The sequence below is a fragment of the Olea europaea genome, chromosome 15 (genome assembly GCF_002742605.1).
Source record: "Olea europaea var. sylvestris chromosome 15, O_europaea_v1, whole genome shotgun sequence".
Classification (NCBI taxonomy): Eukaryota; Viridiplantae; Streptophyta; class Magnoliopsida; order Lamiales; family Oleaceae; genus Olea; species Olea europaea.
The window spans coordinates 10,196,974-10,217,329 of record NC_036251.1 but is presented as its reverse complement, the minus strand read 5'-3'; the positions used below and the strand labels follow the sequence as shown (position 1 = coordinate 10,217,329).

General features: G+C 34.7%; 4 protein-coding genes across 5 annotated transcripts; 3 read left to right on the top strand and 1 right to left on the bottom strand.

The window, feature by feature from the left end:
* The first annotated feature begins 2,586 nt into the window (after nt 1-2,586).
* On the top strand, nt 2,587-7,636 carry LOC111410104 (5'-methylthioadenosine/S-adenosylhomocysteine nucleosidase 2). Of its 2 annotated transcripts, XM_023040301.1 has the most exons (8): nt 2,589-2,949; nt 3,075-3,138; nt 3,608-3,699; nt 4,060-4,166; nt 4,793-4,867; nt 5,767-5,841; nt 6,589-6,681; nt 7,243-7,636. In XM_023040301.1, exons 1-8 carry the CDS (start codon nt 2,862-2,864, stop codon nt 7,438-7,440), a joined length of 792 nt encoding a protein of 263 aa, XP_022896069.1. In that variant the 5' UTR covers nt 2,589-2,861; the 3' UTR covers nt 7,441-7,636. The 2 variants fall into 2 exon arrangements, with proteins under 2 accessions (XP_022896070.1, XP_022896069.1); XM_023040302.1 differs by lacking the exon at nt 5,767-5,841 and having other exon boundaries at nt 2,587-2,949.
* A 368-nt stretch (nt 7,637-8,004) lies between these two features.
* Nucleotides 8,005-9,588, top strand: LOC111410102 (type III polyketide synthase B). Its single transcript, XM_023040299.1, has 2 exons — nt 8,005-8,325; nt 8,439-9,588. The coding sequence occupies exons 1-2, from the start codon at nt 8,157-8,159 to the stop codon at nt 9,422-9,424; spliced, it is 1,155 nt and encodes a 384-aa protein (XP_022896067.1). The 5' UTR covers nt 8,005-8,156; the 3' UTR covers nt 9,425-9,588.
* Nucleotides 9,589-9,749: 161 nt separating this feature from the next.
* LOC111410103 (putative ER lumen protein-retaining receptor C28H8.4) lies at nt 9,750-15,259 on the bottom strand. Its single transcript, XM_023040300.1, has 6 exons — nt 14,885-15,259; nt 12,503-12,702; nt 12,194-12,334; nt 11,999-12,079; nt 10,209-10,333; nt 9,750-10,109 (listed from the first exon to the last, which is right to left on the bottom strand). Exons 1-6 carry the CDS (start codon nt 15,105-15,107, stop codon nt 10,061-10,063), a joined length of 819 nt encoding a protein of 272 aa, XP_022896068.1. The 5' UTR covers nt 15,108-15,259; the 3' UTR covers nt 9,750-10,060.
* Nucleotides 15,260-19,288: 4,029 nt separating this feature from the next.
* On the top strand, nt 19,289-19,958 carry LOC111410101. Its single transcript, XM_023040298.1, has one exon. The coding sequence runs from the start codon at nt 19,364-19,366 to the stop codon at nt 19,748-19,750; it is 387 nt and encodes a 128-aa protein (XP_022896066.1). The 5' UTR covers nt 19,289-19,363; the 3' UTR covers nt 19,751-19,958.
* The last annotated feature ends 398 nt before the right edge of the window (nt 19,959-20,356 follow it).

Genomic DNA, 20,356 nt, shown 5'->3' with positions numbered 1-20,356 from the left:
AGAAGGGAGGGGGGGGGAGAGGGGGGGGGGGGGGGGGGGGGGGGGGGGGGGGGGGGGGGAATCGGAGAAGAAAGAAAAATTCAGGGGAAAATGGGAAGGGAGAGGAATGAGACGCTACAACCAATCTCAATAATTCATATTCATCCAAAATCTAATGAAATTACATGAAAAATTATGTTTAAATAGTAAAGACAAAACCCTACTTCGAACCGGTTTGGGTCAATACAAGCACAATTATATAAATAGAATTTAAAACATAAATAAAGTCCAACTAAAAATAAATAAAAAATGATGTCCTCATCACTTTCAATTCATCATATGCAACTCTGGCTACTAGGTTGCTTTCTATTCCTTAAGATAAAATGGGAAATTTTAATATCTCGTTCAAATCCGTAATATTTTTATTATTATTGTTTGTTATGCCTCCAATTCGTGTGAGCTCAGGTAGATGAAGCATTAGCTCATCACCAAACCAATCGAAATCACAACTTAAAAGAAGCATGTGAAAATCGTAGTATAGATCATATCTTATAATTTATTTAAGTTTACATAAGCTTGAACTTGACGAACTATAATTACGCATCCACCTTATATTTGTAATCAAAGCAGATGCCACATAGAATCCCTCAATCGCATTTTCACATGGCAACAACTTTCAATGTCACCACCTCAACTATAGGTCAAAATAGATACTTTGCACCTCCATCACCCCAAGGTCGCCTAGTAAGCAAATGCCATGGTTGCCCAATATGCTAACGCCTCGAATAGCCTCAATGAATCTTTATTAGAAGCCTAGTATTGGGTTTCGAACAGTCATAAGCTACCTTGGAGACTTTTCTGGGGCCATTTTGGCACAAACTCATCATAGAAGAGTCGAGTCTCTAATGGAGGGACATAGGCACTCAACAGATCCAATGGAGACCATCGGTTGCCTCAAAAATCTTGGGTGAAGTCTCAAAGATTTATCTTACTCGCAACCTCGGACAACAAGCTAAAAATACCTTGACACGACACTTCACAGCAACACTTGAAATGACAAAATATTTGATGTGGTCTTTATCTTACACGCCACAACCACCCCACACAAACACTTCTCTATGCATACATTGCTCATTTTCATTTTAAGGTATGTGAATTTCAAAAAGCTCTATAAAACTTATCTTTTTGTACCTAATTTCTACAATTTAACTTGATTGTCAGAATGCAATTGATTAATGATCTTGAACCTATGAGTTTTTTGACCCGATCTAGAGAGAGCAAAGACTGAGGGTTCGGCTTCTTTCATAAGGTGGGCAGGGGTATTCCTTGCTCTTGCCGGACCTGTACTATCTACTCTGCTATTTATGGAAGAGCCAACTCCATTGGATAAGGCTTCTGCTAGAGGATATGAGGCTTTCGTTCGATTCAAAAGATTTATCAACAAGGGGGAGGACTGTGGGCATAAAGGTAGGTTGGAATGACTAAGGTTGATGGGTGGAGTCCGTCTCATCTCGAAAGACAAGGGAAAGGTTTCAAGGTTTAGTGTTGAATGAAGATTCAGCTTGACTATAAGGACGAGGCAACTCAAAATGGGTGTTAGCGACTCCGATTTTGATGATCATATACGATTGACAAGGCCTTTATCGTAGGCAGGTGCAAACCATCAAGTATCATGTACGGCTACCCACGAGAGCCTTGACAAAATCAAAGTATGTTTGATAAGGCGTTGGTTCGGTCGGTCACCATCTTTCTTTGTTCAGCACTGACTGTTTTTGGGATTCATTCACTGTTGACGGAGGATCTAGGTCTTGGAATGGGTCACCCCCGGTGCAACAGAAAAGATGAATCGAATGAGGAAATTGAATTGCTCAACTGTTAGGGAGAGGAAGAAGACAAGAAAGTGAAATTCTCAATCATAAGTGAGGCTCCCTCACTAGTATCCATCATTACAAATGGAAATTGACATATGAAAAATGATTGATTGTGTTCTAGAATGCGAAAAAGTACATTATCAATTTCAAAATCTCTCTACACCTCTAGTAGGGCATTAGATTCTCACCAATGTTTGCATTACTCAAGCTGACATTCTCGCTTTCGCTTCGTCCACCACTTCTCGTGCGAGGGCTTCCTTCTAAGGCAGAACGCTCCCCTACTGATGTATTTTTACATTCCACAGTTTTTGCAGATCGCTTAGCCCCATTCATCTTCAATGCAAGAGCGCTCGATCAGTGAGCTATTATGCACTCTTTCAAAGGTTGCTGCTTCTAGGCAAAGCTGGGTTCTCATTCCAATGATTTTCATCTCCTTCTTGCGGGGACAAGAGAACACGAAGATTGAAAGCATCGGCTAGGCCTTTCTTTCTCTGATTAATTTCCTGTTCAAAGACCAAGCTAAGAACGGATCGGAGAAGGTTACCAAGTTGAGTAGAGTGATTTGTATTTTAATGATATTGTAGTGTACCGATAATATATGGTGAATGAAAAACTGGCAAAGCTCTATTGGCCACAAGGTCTGACAATTATTATTCTTATTATTATTATTGATTATATTTTTTGAGCTGGACTTTACTTGGGTTGACCGAACAGTTCTTATTATCAACTCTGTCCCCCACCATGTTTGATTAAAGAAAGAGGGGGTCCGTCACGCGCGCTTCCTCTTGGTCATCTCCTCTCCGGTTCGTTCGCTCCAATAACCTTCAGGTTAATTGAACCTGCCTCGTACTTCTAATAATCGTTTTAAGAGCAGCGCCCTGTACTTTTCGGAGAGAGACTTCAAAACTGAAACTCGCAATATTAGAGAGAACGACCGTTTGTAAATAATCGTGAAAAATTTGCGGCAGATATCGAAAATTGACGGAGAAGTAAAACGTAATTCTACCATTAATGGCTCCTCTTCAAGATGACAAAGGAACTGAAGTTACAGAGGTGTCCATCCCTAAACGCCCAATCTCCACTGTCGTTTTTATTATCGGTACTCATTTTTCCTGTATTTATTATGATTATTTTATTTTATTTTTTGTGTTTTCTGCGTGTATATGTTTGTATATGCTAACTTATATCTCTCTTTGTGTTTATGTTTGTAAAAATGGTGCATAGCTATGCAGACGGAGGCATCACCTCTAGTGGAGAAGTTCCAGCTCGCCCAAGAATCCAATTCCGTGTAAGCTGTACAACTAAGATCCGACTCAAAAAAACTGGAAAAAAGAAGTTATAAAAAAGAAGATTAGGAAAAAGTAAAGGAAACTTTTCTATACAATTTGTACTGGTAATTTTGGAAAGTTAATGCCTACTACCATAAGTGGAACTATATACGTTTATTGATTTCGCATATCAATAAGGTCTCGTCTTTTACTTATATGCGCTCAGTAATTGTTGGAATCAAAATAAATAAACTGGAAACGAATGTTATTTTTAGTAATGTGGCCACTTTAGCAAAGTTTTAGTGTTGTTGATTCCTAGCTGGAGTACATTTTCCCCTATGCTGCCTGTTGGTACTAGTGGAGTAGGATTGACCCATAATAAAGAACCTCTAGGTGTAACATTTCGCTCAATATTAGAATCAAAATTAAAACATGGCCCGTTGCACTTTTTTTATGGGTTGTTTCATCTCACATCATCTTCTGATGCAGATTTCCGAATGGGGTCCCGTGGGTGAGGTACAGTGGAAAATATAAAGATTTAAATATCAACATCGTTTCCCCCGGAAAAGACGTAGTTTTGGGTATGGATTTTGAGTCTCTTATGTGAATTTGTTTTCAATCTGTAGTATAGTACTCACCATTGAGTCTAATCTGCTTATGTCTAGATATGTTGCCCTTGTGGTCCTATTGTAAATGATAAGATTCTTTGAACATATAATATCATTTTTTTTCTCTGAAACTTAATAAAATTAATTCCATGTACCTAAGAGTGATCAATAAATCTTATGGGAGGAATCATTCTCTCTGGAAGTGATGACCAATCTTTGACTGGACCATGTATAGTGTGATGCATTCTGCAGTTTTACGGGGCTTTATTGTTATTTGTTTGGTGAGTCACCGTGAATTTTTGACTGCTGAGTTCTTAATTGTTTCTTTATCAGGTGTCGACAGTGTAGGCACAGTTTCTGCATCGCTTATAACTTATGCTTCTATTCAAGCTTTACAACCAGACCTGGTCATAAATGCAGGCACTGCAGGAGGTTTCAAGGTATTACTAATGCTGCTATGATGGCTTTCATATAACTTTGTTCTTATGTATTGATCTTCTGGCCTTATCATAATTGGTATACTTCCAATCCTTTTTGCATGTGACATACGTTCATTCATTCTACTGCTGACTGTTTTATGTTCCTTTTATATATACAGATTTTTCCCTGCTTCCGTCCTTTCTTATTTTATTAACCATTTTTCTTTATATATTTTCTTTTTCATTTTTTTTACTTGTTCTTTCTATTTGGATCACTATAAATGACTCCATTGAGTTCGCCTCCTAGTTATACCTACTTGTTCAACACTATACCTTCCTGCTGTCTTTTGTTGTCTGACTGATTCTGTGTTCATCAGGAGACCAAAATGTTAAAACTTCCCTTCCTCAAAACTCAATATCATGTTTTCAGTAAAGAGTTTGATTTATTTTTTTGCGTTGGGTGAAACTTTATGCACATTTTCAGGTTGTCTTCCTTGTGTTTTATGTAATCTATGCATTACATAGCTGATATAGAATTTTCATAGGCATATCTCAAATATAGGATACCAAGGTCACGTGTGCTCACTACAAAGAGTGTTTAATCACTCTTTTGATATATATCTTGTACTGATACCTAGATTTTACAGGCAAAAGGTGCTTGCATAGGTGATGTGTATCTTGCATCAGATGTTGCTTTCCATGACCGAAGAATTCCTATCCCTGTAAGTTTTTCTGTCTTCATTTCCTCACTTGTTTTTCCTGTTGCGTGGCTGGGGAAGATGCAATTAGACATAACTATATGAAGCTGACCACAAATTTATTGGAAAAAACAAGTTTTAGTTTGTTAACATAGGAAAATATGTTTATTGTTTTCTCATTTTTTTTATCTATAGGAGCGTAGTAGCAAGGAAAATTGCTTTTAAGGTTGTGGTGAAGAATTGATTGCTTTATAACTTTTACCCTGTTACCCTATGAAGTTATATTCATATTAGACGGCTTGAATTCTAATACTTGGTAAAGTTTCTTCTGCTACTGTGAGAAAGTTGTTTTAAGTTTTATCTGGCATGTTATTCTACTTAAATACTATAATTATTTTTTTCCATGTTTATTTAGAAGCAATTGAAGCTTCCATATATAATATAGCGTTAATAGATAGAAAATTCATGCAGAAATTTAGTGGTAACAGTGCCATGCAATCGACTTTGCATTACTACTATTGAGAATTCAACCGTATCAAATTGGGCAAGTCACGTGGATATAGCAAGTTAATATCCTAGCTAATCCTTTATACTGAATTCATTGTATTGCTGTTGTCCATCAGACCTTAGTAGAATAGATCAGTTGCTGAAGTTTATCCATTTGCCTTATGCTCATGATGTACTAGTAATTGTGTATCTTAATATGTTCTTTGTAGTTTTACTTCGTCGTTATCCAGTAACTTCCACTTCACTGTTGATGTTCTAGGTCATTTGCTATCTATTTGAAGGAGTCATCTGCACCTAGAAATGTTTTAACTATGTTTACGACCATATATCCAGCCATTTTCTTTAAAAATAGAAGTGAATAGTACTGTTATTTTTGGATAGCCTCTGAACCTTACATGACTTCTTTCGATCTGCAGGTATTTGACCTGTATGGTGTAGGCACACGACAAGCTTGCTCAACCCCAAATCTTGCGAAGGAGCTAAATTTAAAGGTTCTCAATTATACATTCATCTATTCAAAAATTCACTAACAGCTTCTAATTTGGTTCTTACTTCTCCTTTTCTATATTGCCGTGTTTGTGCTTTAATATATAGTTGCAAACTTGCAATGCTTGGTGAATCTTGTTTCTCAAATTTGTTGAATTTTCTACTGGTACTTGAGATGAGATAAATCATATTTGAAAAAGTTATGAGTTAATTTATGCTGGATGCTGAAGGCAATCATTTTATCCAGTGAGTAAAGTCACATATTTTATACAAGCAGTGAATTAGCCTGACGACTTTGCAACAGTGGAGTGACTGGAGTCCAATCTTGATCTGAAAGTTTAAGCTAGTAGGTATTAGATCCGTCCACGTGTCTATAATTTGTCAGTCTGGGTTCTTGGGACGATTTCCCTGAGTGTGAACTGTAATGTATGTACCCCTTCACATGTTACTTTGAGCACTCACATCACCTTCAAGTCCCTTGGTTTAAATCATTCTCTATAAGCACTTTCACCAATACCATGCTAATATCGTGCATTTTGCCTTAACCTTCTCCAAGGACATCCGTATTTTTCAAATCGAGAGACAAAATGAGATGCTTCTTACTCTTAAAGTCCATAAAACATCTCCTTCTCCTGAATAGTATTTCTTTGAGGCTTGGATCTAGAAATTTCGTTTGCTCTGTATGTTAATAGCACTCTATCTCATGTCTTTTGGATTACTATTCAAGTTTTGACAATCTATGTATGTTTCAGATTGGCAAACTGTCCACTGGCGATTCTTTAGATATGTGCCCACATGATGAAAAAGCAATCGTTGCAAATGATGCAACTGTGAAGGACATGGAGGTAATTTTCTATATGTGAGCTTATTGTGATGTCTGAACTAATATATAAATTGGTTCTCTGTTCTAGTCCTTCAGAAGCACAGTAGTTAATCACTAGTACTATCTTAGCAACCTCAATCTAGCTGTCTATTATTTATTTTCAACCTCAATGCAGCAATCTCTTAATTTATCTCATTGTAATTCCTTGGGTGTGTTTCACCTGGGAGTAGAAGCTGATCTCTGACATAATCTGTATCCTACCTATTTAAGTTTTCATAGTGAAGTTTTAGAACATTAACCATCTTATTTTCATATGATTTTGGTGGCAAAATTTCGAATGCATGTATCCAAATCAGTTAGGGGTAACAATAACAAACTGAGAAGTTGCATGTCACATATGCTTCATTTCATTTGGAGTTCTTGTGATCAGGAGTAAAAAAATGTGTCATGCAGCATGGAACTGGTAAAAATATGCGGGAGCTAAATCTCAGTTCTATTTTTATGCATTGTCAAGTTGTTGCTATGCTAGTAAATCTCTAAACTTACATCGCATTTTTTCTTTTTTAAAATCGTTGGGTGTCAGGGAGCTGCTGTTGCTTACGTGGCAGATCTTTTGAAAACACCTGTAATATTTTTAAAAGCTGTTACCGACATAGTCGATGGTGACAGGCCAACACCCGAGGAATTTTTACAAAATTTGGCTGCAGTCACTGCTGCACTTGATCAAGCAGCCACACGAGTTGTCGATTACATCAATGGGAAGAATCTGTCAGAACTTTGACTCTAATTGTTGTTTTCCTTTTTAATTAGCATCAGAGAGATGAATTTGAGGGATTGATGCATTGAATAATGATAATTATTTTCAACATTCGTATCTCGTTTGGTAATTTGTACCAAAACTATGGCGAGGTTATTGATGACGATGTTATTTGTCTACATATCAATATATACTTGTTGCTGTTGGTCTTAATTTTTAACCACACCCCAATGATATTGGATATGGCTACTACATTAGTTTGATTGTTGAAGTATTTATTGCAAATGATCATGTGGAAACTGCAACCAGAAAGCTAATCTTTACTACTTACCAGCCATTTTATCTATGTTCTTCCCATTTGTCATTGAAACGGGGAAAAATGGAAAATTTGAAGGAAATTACACTTTTTTTCCCCTTAAGGATTTATATGCCCCGTGGCCTGGAATCAAGGTTATCTGCTGCAAGAAACCAAAAAATTGAGAGCTTGGTTGAAATTCCTTCACCAAATCTTCACCCAACCCCTTCCAAAAAATGCCCATGAATTTCTCACCCCTCAACTAATCCATTTACGACTTAAATAATCACTTAACAATCCATCCTGTCGAATGTGATGATAAAATTATGACAAACATTAAGTTAATATAAAGAATCTTCCTTGACGCTGGTATATATAAGAGCATTCCTGTGGGAAGTACTTTGCTAAGGGAAAGGAGTTTCGAGCTTAATTTTGATAAGAAATCATGGGAAGTGATAAGACCTCGAGGATTGCTAACCCTGGAAAAGCTACAATTCTTGCTCTTGGAAAGGCTTTTCCTCACCAGCTGGTCATGCAAGAGTTGTTGGTTGATGGCTATTTCAAGAACACCAACTGTGATGATCCAGAGCTTAAGCTCAAGCTCACTCGACTCTGTAATCCAATCAATCAACATTCATATCTTTAGTGAAGATTTCTTATGCTATAAATGTAGATCACTAATAATATTAACATAATATGTAGTTACCCTTTTTTTCATGATTTTCAGGCAAGACAACCACGGTAAAAACACGATACGTGGTTATGTCTGAGGAGATCCTAAAGAAGTACCCTGAACTTGCTGCTGAAGGACTCCCAACGGTGAAACAACGATTAGACATATGCAATTCAGCTGTTACAGAAATGGCAATTGAAGCCTCACAATCTTGCATCAAGAAATGGGGTAGGCCGGCTTCAGACATAACTCACTTAGTATACGTTTCCTCAAGTGAAGTCCGGTTACCTGGCGGCGATCTTTACCTAGCAAAAGGGCTTGGGCTAAGGTCGGAGACTAACAGAACCATGATCTACTTCGCGGGCTGCTCAGGCGGGGTGGCAGGCCTTCGAGTTGCTAAAGACATTGCTGAGAACAATCCCGGGAGTCGAGTCCTGCTTGCTACCTCAGAAACTACCATTATAGGATTCAAACCACCTAGTACACAAAGACCATATGACTTAGTCGGCGTCGCACTTTTCGGAGATGGTGCAGGAGCCATGATAATTGGCTCGACCCCTATTCCAAATCTCGAAAGGCCTCTTTTCGAACTCCATACGGCGATACAACACTTTGTGCCAAATACTGAAAAGATAATCGATGGAAGACTTACCGAAGAGGGTATAAGTTTCAAGCTAGAAAGAGAACTTCCTCAGATAATTGAGGATAATATTGAAGGATTCTGTGATAAGTTAATGGGATTTGCTAATTACACTGAAAAAGATTATAACAAAATATTTTGGGCAGTTCATCCTGGGGGCCCTGCAATTCTTAACAGGCTGGAAAAGAAGTTAGAATTGTTACCTGAAAAATTGAATGCAAGTAGAAGAGCACTGGCTGATTATGGAAATGCAAGTAGTAATACAATCGTTTATGTGTTGGAGTACATGTTGGAGGAGGCTAAAAGGGAAGAATCGGGCATAAATGAATGGGGATTGATATTGGCTTTTGGACCTGGGATTACACTTGAGGGCATTCTTACAAGGAATCTTAACGTGTGATCTGTGTGAAAATGATGTTGGATACAAACATCCTCATACGAAGGAAAAATAAACTACTAGAAATATGTTGTTTCCTGCAAAAGAATATTACAATATTTTACTCTGCATATGCTGGTTTACTGTTCTTTAATCTGTCAGAACTGAAAAAGAAGTGCTAGTTGGGTGACCATCTTGAGAAAAATTGAAATTCCATAGCTAACATGAAGCAAACTAATAAAACCTATTATTTGCGTGACAATTTGCCTATCTAACTTGCCCTACTTGGCTACTCCACAATTCAAATGCTAAATGAAGCAGAAGATGAAACAACATTAAAGACCAAAAATCCAGAGAAAAAGAGCAAATATCGTATTACCACACGGAAAGTCTTGAGGTAAAACGAAGTCTGATGAACATTCATTCGAAGTTTAAGTCCTTACATGAGTCAATAGAATATCAAAATTAAAGTCCACTATTCGTACTCTTACAACCAAGCCAATCTAATTTCTAGCAAATCAACTGGCTGACTTAAATACCCAAGTTTCTTGAATTTGCCATCTTTTCGCCAAATTTTTATGATGAAGACCACGGTGACCAGGTTAAGCTGTGCGGTTTGCAAAAAAAATAACTTAGAAATGGAAACCGAACGACCATTAGTTACACCACTCCGGAAGGAAGGCGTAACACAAGCTGTCCACCAAAAACACTGCAAGGTAGAAACAAGAAGTTAATAAGATATAATGGGAACATGAATTCACAGACGATATGTATGTGCCTGAAATTGTACGCAAGAATTTATACAAACCTTTTTACATAGTAGTAACAAAAATCTGCCAGGATGAAGGTTTGAACAATTTCTGATATAAGAACCATTGAAGGCCACAGACCATAACCCAATGCCACAAGCAGATGACCACGACTGTCCAAAACCTGTCGAATGCAAATTGACAAACAATGAAGAAAGTTCATAAATTTCAATTTTCTCTGTCCCTATGCAAGAGACATGCCAGCACGTTTGGCTAAGCTTGGAAAAAGGGAAAGAGTAAAAGTGAATTTTTTTTGTTTATAAACATGTTTGGAGAACCTGCTACTTTTTATTTTAAGTGAAGAGTGTCAAAAGACCACCTTTTGCAGAACTCCTATCTAACTGCAATTTTCAATTTTGACCAGTAAAGAGAGTACATTTTAATACTGATTTACTTAATACTTTTCAGCTTAGCCAAACATGCTTATAATCCGTCCTATTTATGCATACTTGAGAGCACATTATTAAAAATCGTAACTTTTTAGTTGCAAACATGTTTAGAGAGCCTACTACTATTTATTTTAAGTGAAAAAGGCTACTTTTTGTAAAACTCTTACCTAACTGCAATTTTCAACCTTCACCAGTAAAAAGTGTACATTTTAGCACATACTTCTTTCCTTGTAAGTAAATACTTTTAAGCTTAGGCAAACATGCTAATAATCCATCCCACTTATGCATACTTGACCACATTGTTAACTATGGTATGATACTAATTATTTGAGTGAACTTAGTTCGAAGCATAAGATAATTGGATATATATGGCAGGGCTTCCAACCCATCTCATGGTGTGGTTATGAATCTCCAATCTTCAAAAATAAGGTTTTGGCTCCTAGCCTATTTAAATATGTAAATCTGGACCTAAAGTGATGGAAACGATCAATATAGACATTAAAATCGCACCCAAATTTCACATGAATTAAAGCAAGAACGACATTATAGATGGCTTATTTTTTCCCTCAAGCTTTTGAATCAAGTGAAATTCGTGTGCGATTTTAATGTCAACATTGATGATTTCGGTCACTTGGGGACCTATATTTAAGGATCTAAAATTTGTTGCAGACCTAAAACCTCAAATTTAAAGATTGAAAACCCAACACCACACTAGGAGAAAAGTTAGGGAGCCCAGCCCTTATTTCTCATAAAGTAATTTATTGCTAATTTTTGAAAGTGATGTAATACAACAAGAAGAGCACATGTGACACATGATTTTAGGTATAATCAAAGTAAATCAATTATGTGCTTGTTCGATAAAACTCGGCTAAAATTTTAGTAGACTTCTAGCTGGTCAAACTTCTATTTTAACCACATATTTTCATAAGATCAACGACTACTACCAACTTTTTAACCAATCATTTCATCAAAAACTTTGTCAAACAAACCCTATAATATCAATTGTTGAACATATTCACAGAGACTCCATTGTTTGAACAAAACATGACACAGTTGATACAATTCCACTACCAGCATATTAACTGATAAACATATTTACAAGTAATATTATCAAATACTTTATCTGCTCTACTATTTAAAAAAGATAGGAGATACCACCAATTATACCCTTAATGTAATAAAATATAAAATAATTGTAGCACAGCACTATGAAACAATAATAATATGGATATTCTAGAATCATGAGCCAGTAGTTGATGTTTATACGCAAAATTAAAATAAAATAATAAAAAAAATAATAAAAAAAATAAAAAAATAATAATAATAATTAATTATAGAGAATCTTTTTGTTTGCATTTGCTCAACTTAAAATGATTTACACAAGCTAGGGCATGTCAAACCTGGAGAACCCAATGAGCACAGCTCAAGAACCTTGCGACACCCAAAGCGAATACATAATGAGCAGTAAACGGTTCAACAATCTGTCACCAAGACATTAGAAATATCATCAGCACCTGCAACATACTCAAGTAAACTTCACAACGAAACTGTGTATCTTATACAGACAACTCTACGTGATGCCTACAAAATCCTACCTTTGTGTTTTGCATGGTGCGTAATTGAGGTAGCACGGAAACAGCTTCCAGGTAAACACAGAAAGCCCAGGCAATTCTGTTGATGATGTTATGTGATGTAGACGGATGAATTAGCAAAGCTAAAACAGCACAAGGTACCACCTGCGCAGATATAGAGTCCAAAACAATTTTTTTTCAAAAACTGAATGAAAAAATTTCAGGGAAGATTCCGTATATAGCATGTATCACAAATCTGAAATATTCATTCAAATGCATGTTTGGATCTCAGAGTACCAAACCAGGAATGGAATTAGACCATGGAAGACTCACCACATAATACAAAGCAAAATTATCTTTGTCCTCCATGTAACTGGATCTCAGTTTAAAACGAATCATATACATCACCCACAAAGTTGTAGCCAAAGTAGCCAAGTCAAGCAACGTGTGTATATCATATTCCATGACAAAACTGCAATACAATCTAACGGCCAAAAACAATGCTGTTAACTCCTGGGACTTAAGTGAAAGCCCTGCAGTTTTATAAAGAAAACGGAGGGATCAGCAAGAGTTATCCACCTAGAAATATAAGGTACACTGAGAAAGTAGGTATCCACAAATGTCAGAAGATGTAAGTAAAAAAACTTAACAAGGTAAACATCTCACAATCAGATTTATGCACAAATTCATGTGCTACAATTGGCCATTATTTAGTGAGAAGGGTGTTAGGACTCAGGAGAAAAATGACTCATTAATGAAGCTCTAGTTCACGTGGAATAAGATCCATAGGTAACTAAATGAATGAGTCCGATATGCAGGGGAGTGTAAAATAGGTATGTTAGGAATTGAATGGGTATCATAACATAAATTTACCAAAGAAAATTGTGTAAACTTTGAAGAATAATATAATCATGCTATAATTGTGGTCACATTCTAATGTTCAGAAATATCAACGGAGCAGGTCTCGTATAAATCACAAGTTTACCTTCAATTGCATTTTTTCTCTAAAAATGATGAACTCATTTGACATTCAGATCTTCACATACAAAGGCCTTAGCATAACAACTAACTATCAATTAAACAACCGACATATATGATGGTAATTGCAAACTAGGTACTGCTCACCACAATAGAGTTGGGTAAAAAACCATTTTAATCAGGCATGCAAGAAAACTAATTCCACATCCATATGCATGTGCAATATAAATATAGCCCTGGCCCCCAACAACTGAACATGTCAAAAATAAAAAAGAACTAGTATTATGCAACCTCATCAATTTACAAGTGACCACGATCAATAAATTACACTCAAAATAATTGATGGCAGGAGGGTCCTTAATTTCTCCCAACACGAACATGGACACGTAAAGGCAGATAACCAAAAAAACGAACACGGACACATAAAGATAGATAACCAAAAAAATGACTTCAATTGTAATCCCAAAGATTACTCCCGATTAGATTTCAAACTGTAAGATATGATATAGAACCATAACACGCAACTTCAAGAAAAGGATGAGAACTCTTTGAAACCATATAGCCGAGAAATAAGAGAAACCCCTAAAACTTGGGTAAAACCATATCTTTGACTACCCCCAGAACCCACGAGACAGGCAATTGGCTAGTGCACAAACAACAATAATCAAAACCAAAACAACAAAGACAACGATAAAAATCAAATCTTTTCTTATATAAACCAAATTTGACAAAATAATATCAGAACCCCATGATATAGAACTGTAACTCATGCAAAGGATTAGAACTCTTTTCAACCATATAGCCGAGAAATAAGAGAAAATTCTAAAACTTGGGTAAAAACCATATCTTTGACTGCCCCCAGAACCCAAGATACGGGCAATTGGCTAATGCACAAACAACAATAATCAAAACCAAAACAACAAAGACAAGGATAAAAATCAAATCTTTACTTACATAAAACCAAATTTGACAAAATAATATCAGAACCATGATATAGAACCATAACATGTAACTTCAAGCAAAGGATGAGAACTTTTTGAAACCATATAGCCGAGAAATAAGAGAAACCCCTAAAACTTGAGTAAAACCCATATCTTTGACAACCCACACCAGCTCAAGAAACAGGCAATTGGCGAGTGCACAAACAACAATAATGAAAATCGAAACAACAAAGACAAGAATAAAAATCAAAACTTTTCTTACATAAACCAAAATTTGACAAAATAATATCAGAAACCCATGTGAGAAAACATAAAAACCAATAAGATCAAAGTAACTAATATATTTCATTAAACATTCCCTTCGCTGCAAAACTTCTCACAGCCAAGAGAAGATCTTTTCCTCATCTCCCAAAATTTCTCGCTCCCATAATCAATTACAAACAGCTAATAAAAAATCACAGAAAAAAACACGCAAAATTTCCCATTCCCATAATCAATTAAATACGACTGCCCCAAAATAAAAATTAAAAACATAAAAAACCCTGTAGACGAAAGACATAAAAAGCCAAATTTTTTCACATAAACAAAATTTAATCCAAATCAGAATCCCATCTGAGGAAACGTAACGAAAAATCCCCATAAGATCAAAGAAAATAAACAGTTTCACAGAATTTTCTCTTCAATGTAGGGTTCATAAAGAGAAGATCTTTTCCTCATCCTCCAAAAAAGCCCATGTAGACACGCAACAACCCACAACATATATACGCAAAAACAAACAAACAAATAGGTATAGTACCAGCGCATGTTTTCTCCTTCATAAGCTTATAAATAAGAACCGAAATTCCGATGGAGTGAACAGCCTCGGCAGCTACAAAAAGATTGTCATGATCGTGAACAATAGCGCGGAGAAGCACCAGCGCCGCCATGCCGCTGACAACCGCCAGAAACGCCTTCACCTTCGGCGGCTGCCGCCGGACCCATGTCGAAACCGCGTGGATCGGCCTCCTCGGTGGCCTCATCTTTTGCTCCTCTTTGTATGTATAAATGTATAGATTATAAATATTTATTTTCCCCGAGCTTTCTGCGATTGAAAGTTGAGGGAAAATATAACGGCAATTGGGATAAAGGGAAGGGAACAGTAAAACAGAAGGCAAAGCGTTGAGAATAATGGCAGTTCTATTTTGGAATTAATGGTGGCAATGGTTATTGAATTTAGGTCAATATTTTGATTGGTCATTAAATTTAAAATATCAGTTTCAGTCACTAAATTTTGAACCATATCTTCGATTGCTTAGTGAAATTTAAAATATTAAATTTTTGATCACTAAATTTTGAAAAAATGTCGAACATTACTCACAAACATAAATATTGAATTTTGAAAAATATCGAGTTTACAGTGAGTAATGTACAATAATTTTTAAAGTTTACTGGCTAAAATTCGATATTTTAAATTTCAGTGAGCAATCGAAAAAATAGACCTAAGTTTAGTAATTAAAATTCGACATTTTAAATTTCAGTAACTAATCGAAGAGATAGACCTAAGTTTAGTGACTATTGGAACAATTAACTCTCTGTTTTGGCTATTTGACGCAAAAGGGTCAAATTAGTTTGGTTAACTTATTTTTTAACTTAAAAAAAAAAGGAAAAAAAAATTTACTTTGCAAAAGCATTTCCTAAAGAATATCTTATATATCATAGAATGTATTTATAAATTTAGAAAGTAAAATTTTTTATGTATTTTGATAATACTCTCTATTTTACTTTTTTCAAATTAGTTTTTCTCATATTTTATTTAACATAATTTTTTATAGGTTAATGATTAATCAATTCAAATGTATTTTGAATAGTTTAATAAACTGAGTATTGAAATTCCTGACTTATTAAACACAATAATTATACATTATCAATAAAGAGTCTCTTGGAGCTTACTGTTAAATTTTTAGCATTAACCCTTTAAAATAAAAAGCATTTTATTTAAAAAAATCTCTTGAAAATGTTCTAAAGTAATTCTTATATTATTGTCAAAATAAGTAATTAACTTATTTTTATATTTAATCAATAAAATAATTATTTATTTTAAAAACCATTTTTTCTCAAACTCGTTTTCATCACAAGTTTTATAGGACTATAACTTTTATCAAAATCTATAAAAAAATTATTTATAATTAAACCCAACCTGGGCTAAATGTACAACATCAAATCATTTATGAGTATAATTAAATCTATCAGTGGCCACCTAACTTTATAATTAGTGTTATTATGGTCACTCAAATTTCACCATTACAAACCAATTTTATAATTTTGATTTTATTTCATCACTGCAATCCAATTTCATATAACTTTTTACAATGATCGTTAAACCTTTTTTTTCCCCATCTTTTTACTAATTTTAAAAGGGGGAATTGTAACTTTGCATTATGTATATATAATAAATTTTTAAAAAATAAAAATAAATTTTTTATTCTATTTTTTTATAAAGTTTTTATTTTCTTTTAATAACATTTTTTTAAATTTTATTTTATTTTATTTTATTTTTTAAGGAACGTTTTTTTAAAATAAATTTTTATTTTATTTTATTATTTGAAGTTGCCTTTCTTTTAAAATAAAATTTTATTTTATTTTAAAAACCTTTTTTTAAATAAGTTTTCATTATATTTTAAAATCTTTTTAAAATAAGTTTTTATTTTATTTAATTTTTTAAGTAAAATTCTTTTTTAAATAAGTTTTTATTATTTTAAGTAACTTTTAAAAATAATTTTTATTTTAAAATTTATTTTATTTATATAATGTAAAGTTAAGTGATCATGGTGAAATAAAATTAAATTGGGTGACTATGGTGACACTAAATATAAGTTAGGTCGTTATGATGAAACACAATCAATGGATAATCATCATGACACTAAATATAAAGTTTGGTAGCTATCGATTGAATTAACCCTTTACAAGTATGAAATTGTATTTTAAGGGATTAAAGAAAAATAATTGTATATTTTAAGATTAAGGAGTTGAGCTAACCAACGAATATGGGAGTCGGAAGGTTGGGCATATCAACTAACTATGAAGATAAATAAATGTGAGAGCAGTTGAAATGTGTGTTTGTATCAAGTGTTGACTGCGTGGAGCGAAGTTGGAGGAGGAAAGAGGATAACTAAAATTTGTATTTGTCATAATAATTTTGTAGTGTTGCTGACATTTACTTCCACGAGATTTCGTTTCGCTTCCGACCAATATGAGAACTTTGTCATTTCCCAATCGATTGATCTTCAGAGAGTAAAACGTAAAATTGAATATTTTTTAGGAACTGACAACGGACAAAAGAGCAATGCTACATAGCGACCTTGGTGTTTAATACCAATTTATATGATAATCTAATAATATTGAATGATACGTCCAATAAATATGGGAGTTAAAACTTGGATAGTTGGACATATCAGCTAGAGTAGTGCTATTTAATACCATCGATTTAGGCGGTACTAACGCGTCATTAAATTATATGTACAATTAAACAATTCACTTAATTTCACATTTCTTTGAGTTTATCACGTCACTTTGATTGGTATTATAGTATCAATGGTATTAGATAACATTATTCTATCAACTAACTATATGAAAGACGGATAAATGTGAAATAAACAAAAACATAAGTTGGAATGTGTATTTGTATCAAATGTAGATTGTAAGAAGCCGAACAAGAAAAGGAGAAAGCCAAAATATGTAATTGTCTAATTAGTGTCGATCAATAAATGATTCTTATTCACATTGGAGTTACATACAATAATATTTTCTCTACCCAGGATAAGATGAAAAGAGCTAAGAAAATAAATTTGTGAATAAGATTTTACATTTTGCCCCGTTTTATTTTTTTATATATTTTTTTTCTACATTTTCAAAGTTTCGAATTATATTATTATTAGAGAATAAAATACAAATTTAAAATGAGTTTTTAACGGATGAATTGTCTAGAAATAAAATTATTTTTAATTATTATTATTTTTTTAACTTTTTCTTCATGGGACGGGTTCGGGGCGGGGCATCCTCGCACCACCCCCGCGCTCCGCGACAAGGCGACCATTTACGCCTTGCCCCACCCCACGATGGGGTTGGTTTTTTTGCCCCATTCGAGGCGGGGCGGGGCGGGGCGGGGCGGAGCGGGGCGGGATGGGATAAATTGTCATCATTAAGCCAACATGGGCGGCTGCCATGGATCATCGGGTGTTAACTTCGCCGTTGATCCATGCGCGCACACAAAAAAAAAAAGGGAGAGAAATATTGCACAACTTTTCAAATAAAATAAATTCTCCTCTATGATCTTTGTACTCCATTATTTGGGTGATTGAACTTCCATTAGTTCGCTACGCAAAAAGGATACGGGAATATGGAGGGGCCTACCAATTAAGGTCCGAACAGTGTTCTCTGATACAAGTAGATGGAGTGAGCTACTGATTTAATATCTAGTAGCCAACACAGTGCCAGTAGAGTTAATGTTCTCAAGATAAGGGATAGTTAAATAGCATTGCACGATTGAAGTAAAATTTTTTATTTTTATTTTTTTGTTCTTTTTCCAATGAGTTGACGAGTCTTTTATTTATTATTATTTTTTTTCAATCTTTACCATATCCCTTTAGAATGTTTACAGCTAGGTGACGAGAATGTAGCATCACACATATTATTAGCAGTGGAATATAGTCCTTGTTTGAGCCACATTTTGAAGAGAAAAATGAATTTTTGAATAGTGTATTGATAAAAAATGTGTATTTAAAAAATAGGAAAAAATTTTGAATTTACGTGTAATATTATTTCATTATCAAAATTTGGAGAAAAATTCATTTTTTTTTCAAAGAATGAGGATCAAACAAGGGCATAGTATGTCGAGAAGAGAAACCATCAAATTTGATTATTATCAAGATCCTTAAAAGGGTGGAAATGGTTAGGCAATTCTGTTGAGTTCTGTACTTGCTTTTCAAGAGATTCATTTTAAAATTGACTATCATCTAGACATTTCTAAGTATAGGACTTTTGCTGCTTTCGTATTGAACGGCCTTTGTTAACAAATTGGGTTTCAACAAATGGAACCACTCATTACTTGATAAGTGGAATGTAATAAATAATTGATCCCAATAAGCTGATGGATTAAAATTTGACATCTATCATGATGATCTAAATCAATGGCTATAAACACTCCATTCTCTACCATAAATTGTTCTCAACTGCCCCTTGAATTTGTTCACTCGATAAAAAGAAAAAAAAAAATCAATCATTTCTTCACCACCAAAATATGGCATACAGAAGAAGCACAGCCTCCTCGATCTTGGAAGTTTTTTCATTAAACCCTTTGCCATATCCAGTCCTACTATTTTTGGCTGTGATTTTCATATTTCTTGGCCTGCAGTGGTATATTTCATATGAATCAGTGGTGGAGGCCACGGAGGAGAACATGGGGTGGCTACTAATGGCCGCGCCACTGGTTTTACTCTTCGCCGTGCGGTGGCTATCGACTGTGGAGAGTCCTGGGTGGTGGTACGGGTCGCCTTGGGACAGGAGGCGGACCATGTATCATATGCCGTCCGAGGGAAGCTCGCCGTGGGGTGTGGCAGCGTTGATCTTCTTGTTACTTGTCTTAGTGCAGTACCAGTCTGTTTTTCTTGAGAGTTGGTTTAAATGAAGCTCAGAATGAAAAGTCATAGGCATGTGGGTTTCACCCAGCTTAAAAGCAGCTTTTTAACTGTTTTTTGTTTGTAAGTGATGGGGGTTGTGTAAGACTAAGATCAACAATAGGCTAGATTTGAATTTTGATGATGTTTAGGCATCATGATTATGTATATAGCATGGAATGTTACTTGATAATAGAAATCTGGTGTTTTTCATGGATATATCTTTGTAATTGAATGAGTAGAGGATTAAATTGACAGTTCGATCTCGATATACTGTAAAATGAACGAACTTTGTCGTCAAAAAATTGATTTCTTTGAGATTTCTTCTTAAAAATTTGGTTTCTTTAGCTATGCGCATCACTACGAATGATCTAGTTCGATTTTTGAGATATCGAATTTGACTTCTTGTAGTAGGTACAATGTACATGCAACTCTTATTTTCTGACATGTTGGAGCACATCTAGCGATTTACTTTTGACAACAGTTTTAGGGGGCGGGGCGATGAGTGCCTTCTTGGGTTCAAAATTTTTTTTTTTTTTTTTTTTTTTTTTTTTTTTTTTTTTTTTTTTTTTTTTTTTTTTTTTTTTTTTTTTTTTTTTTTTTTTTTTTTTTTTTTT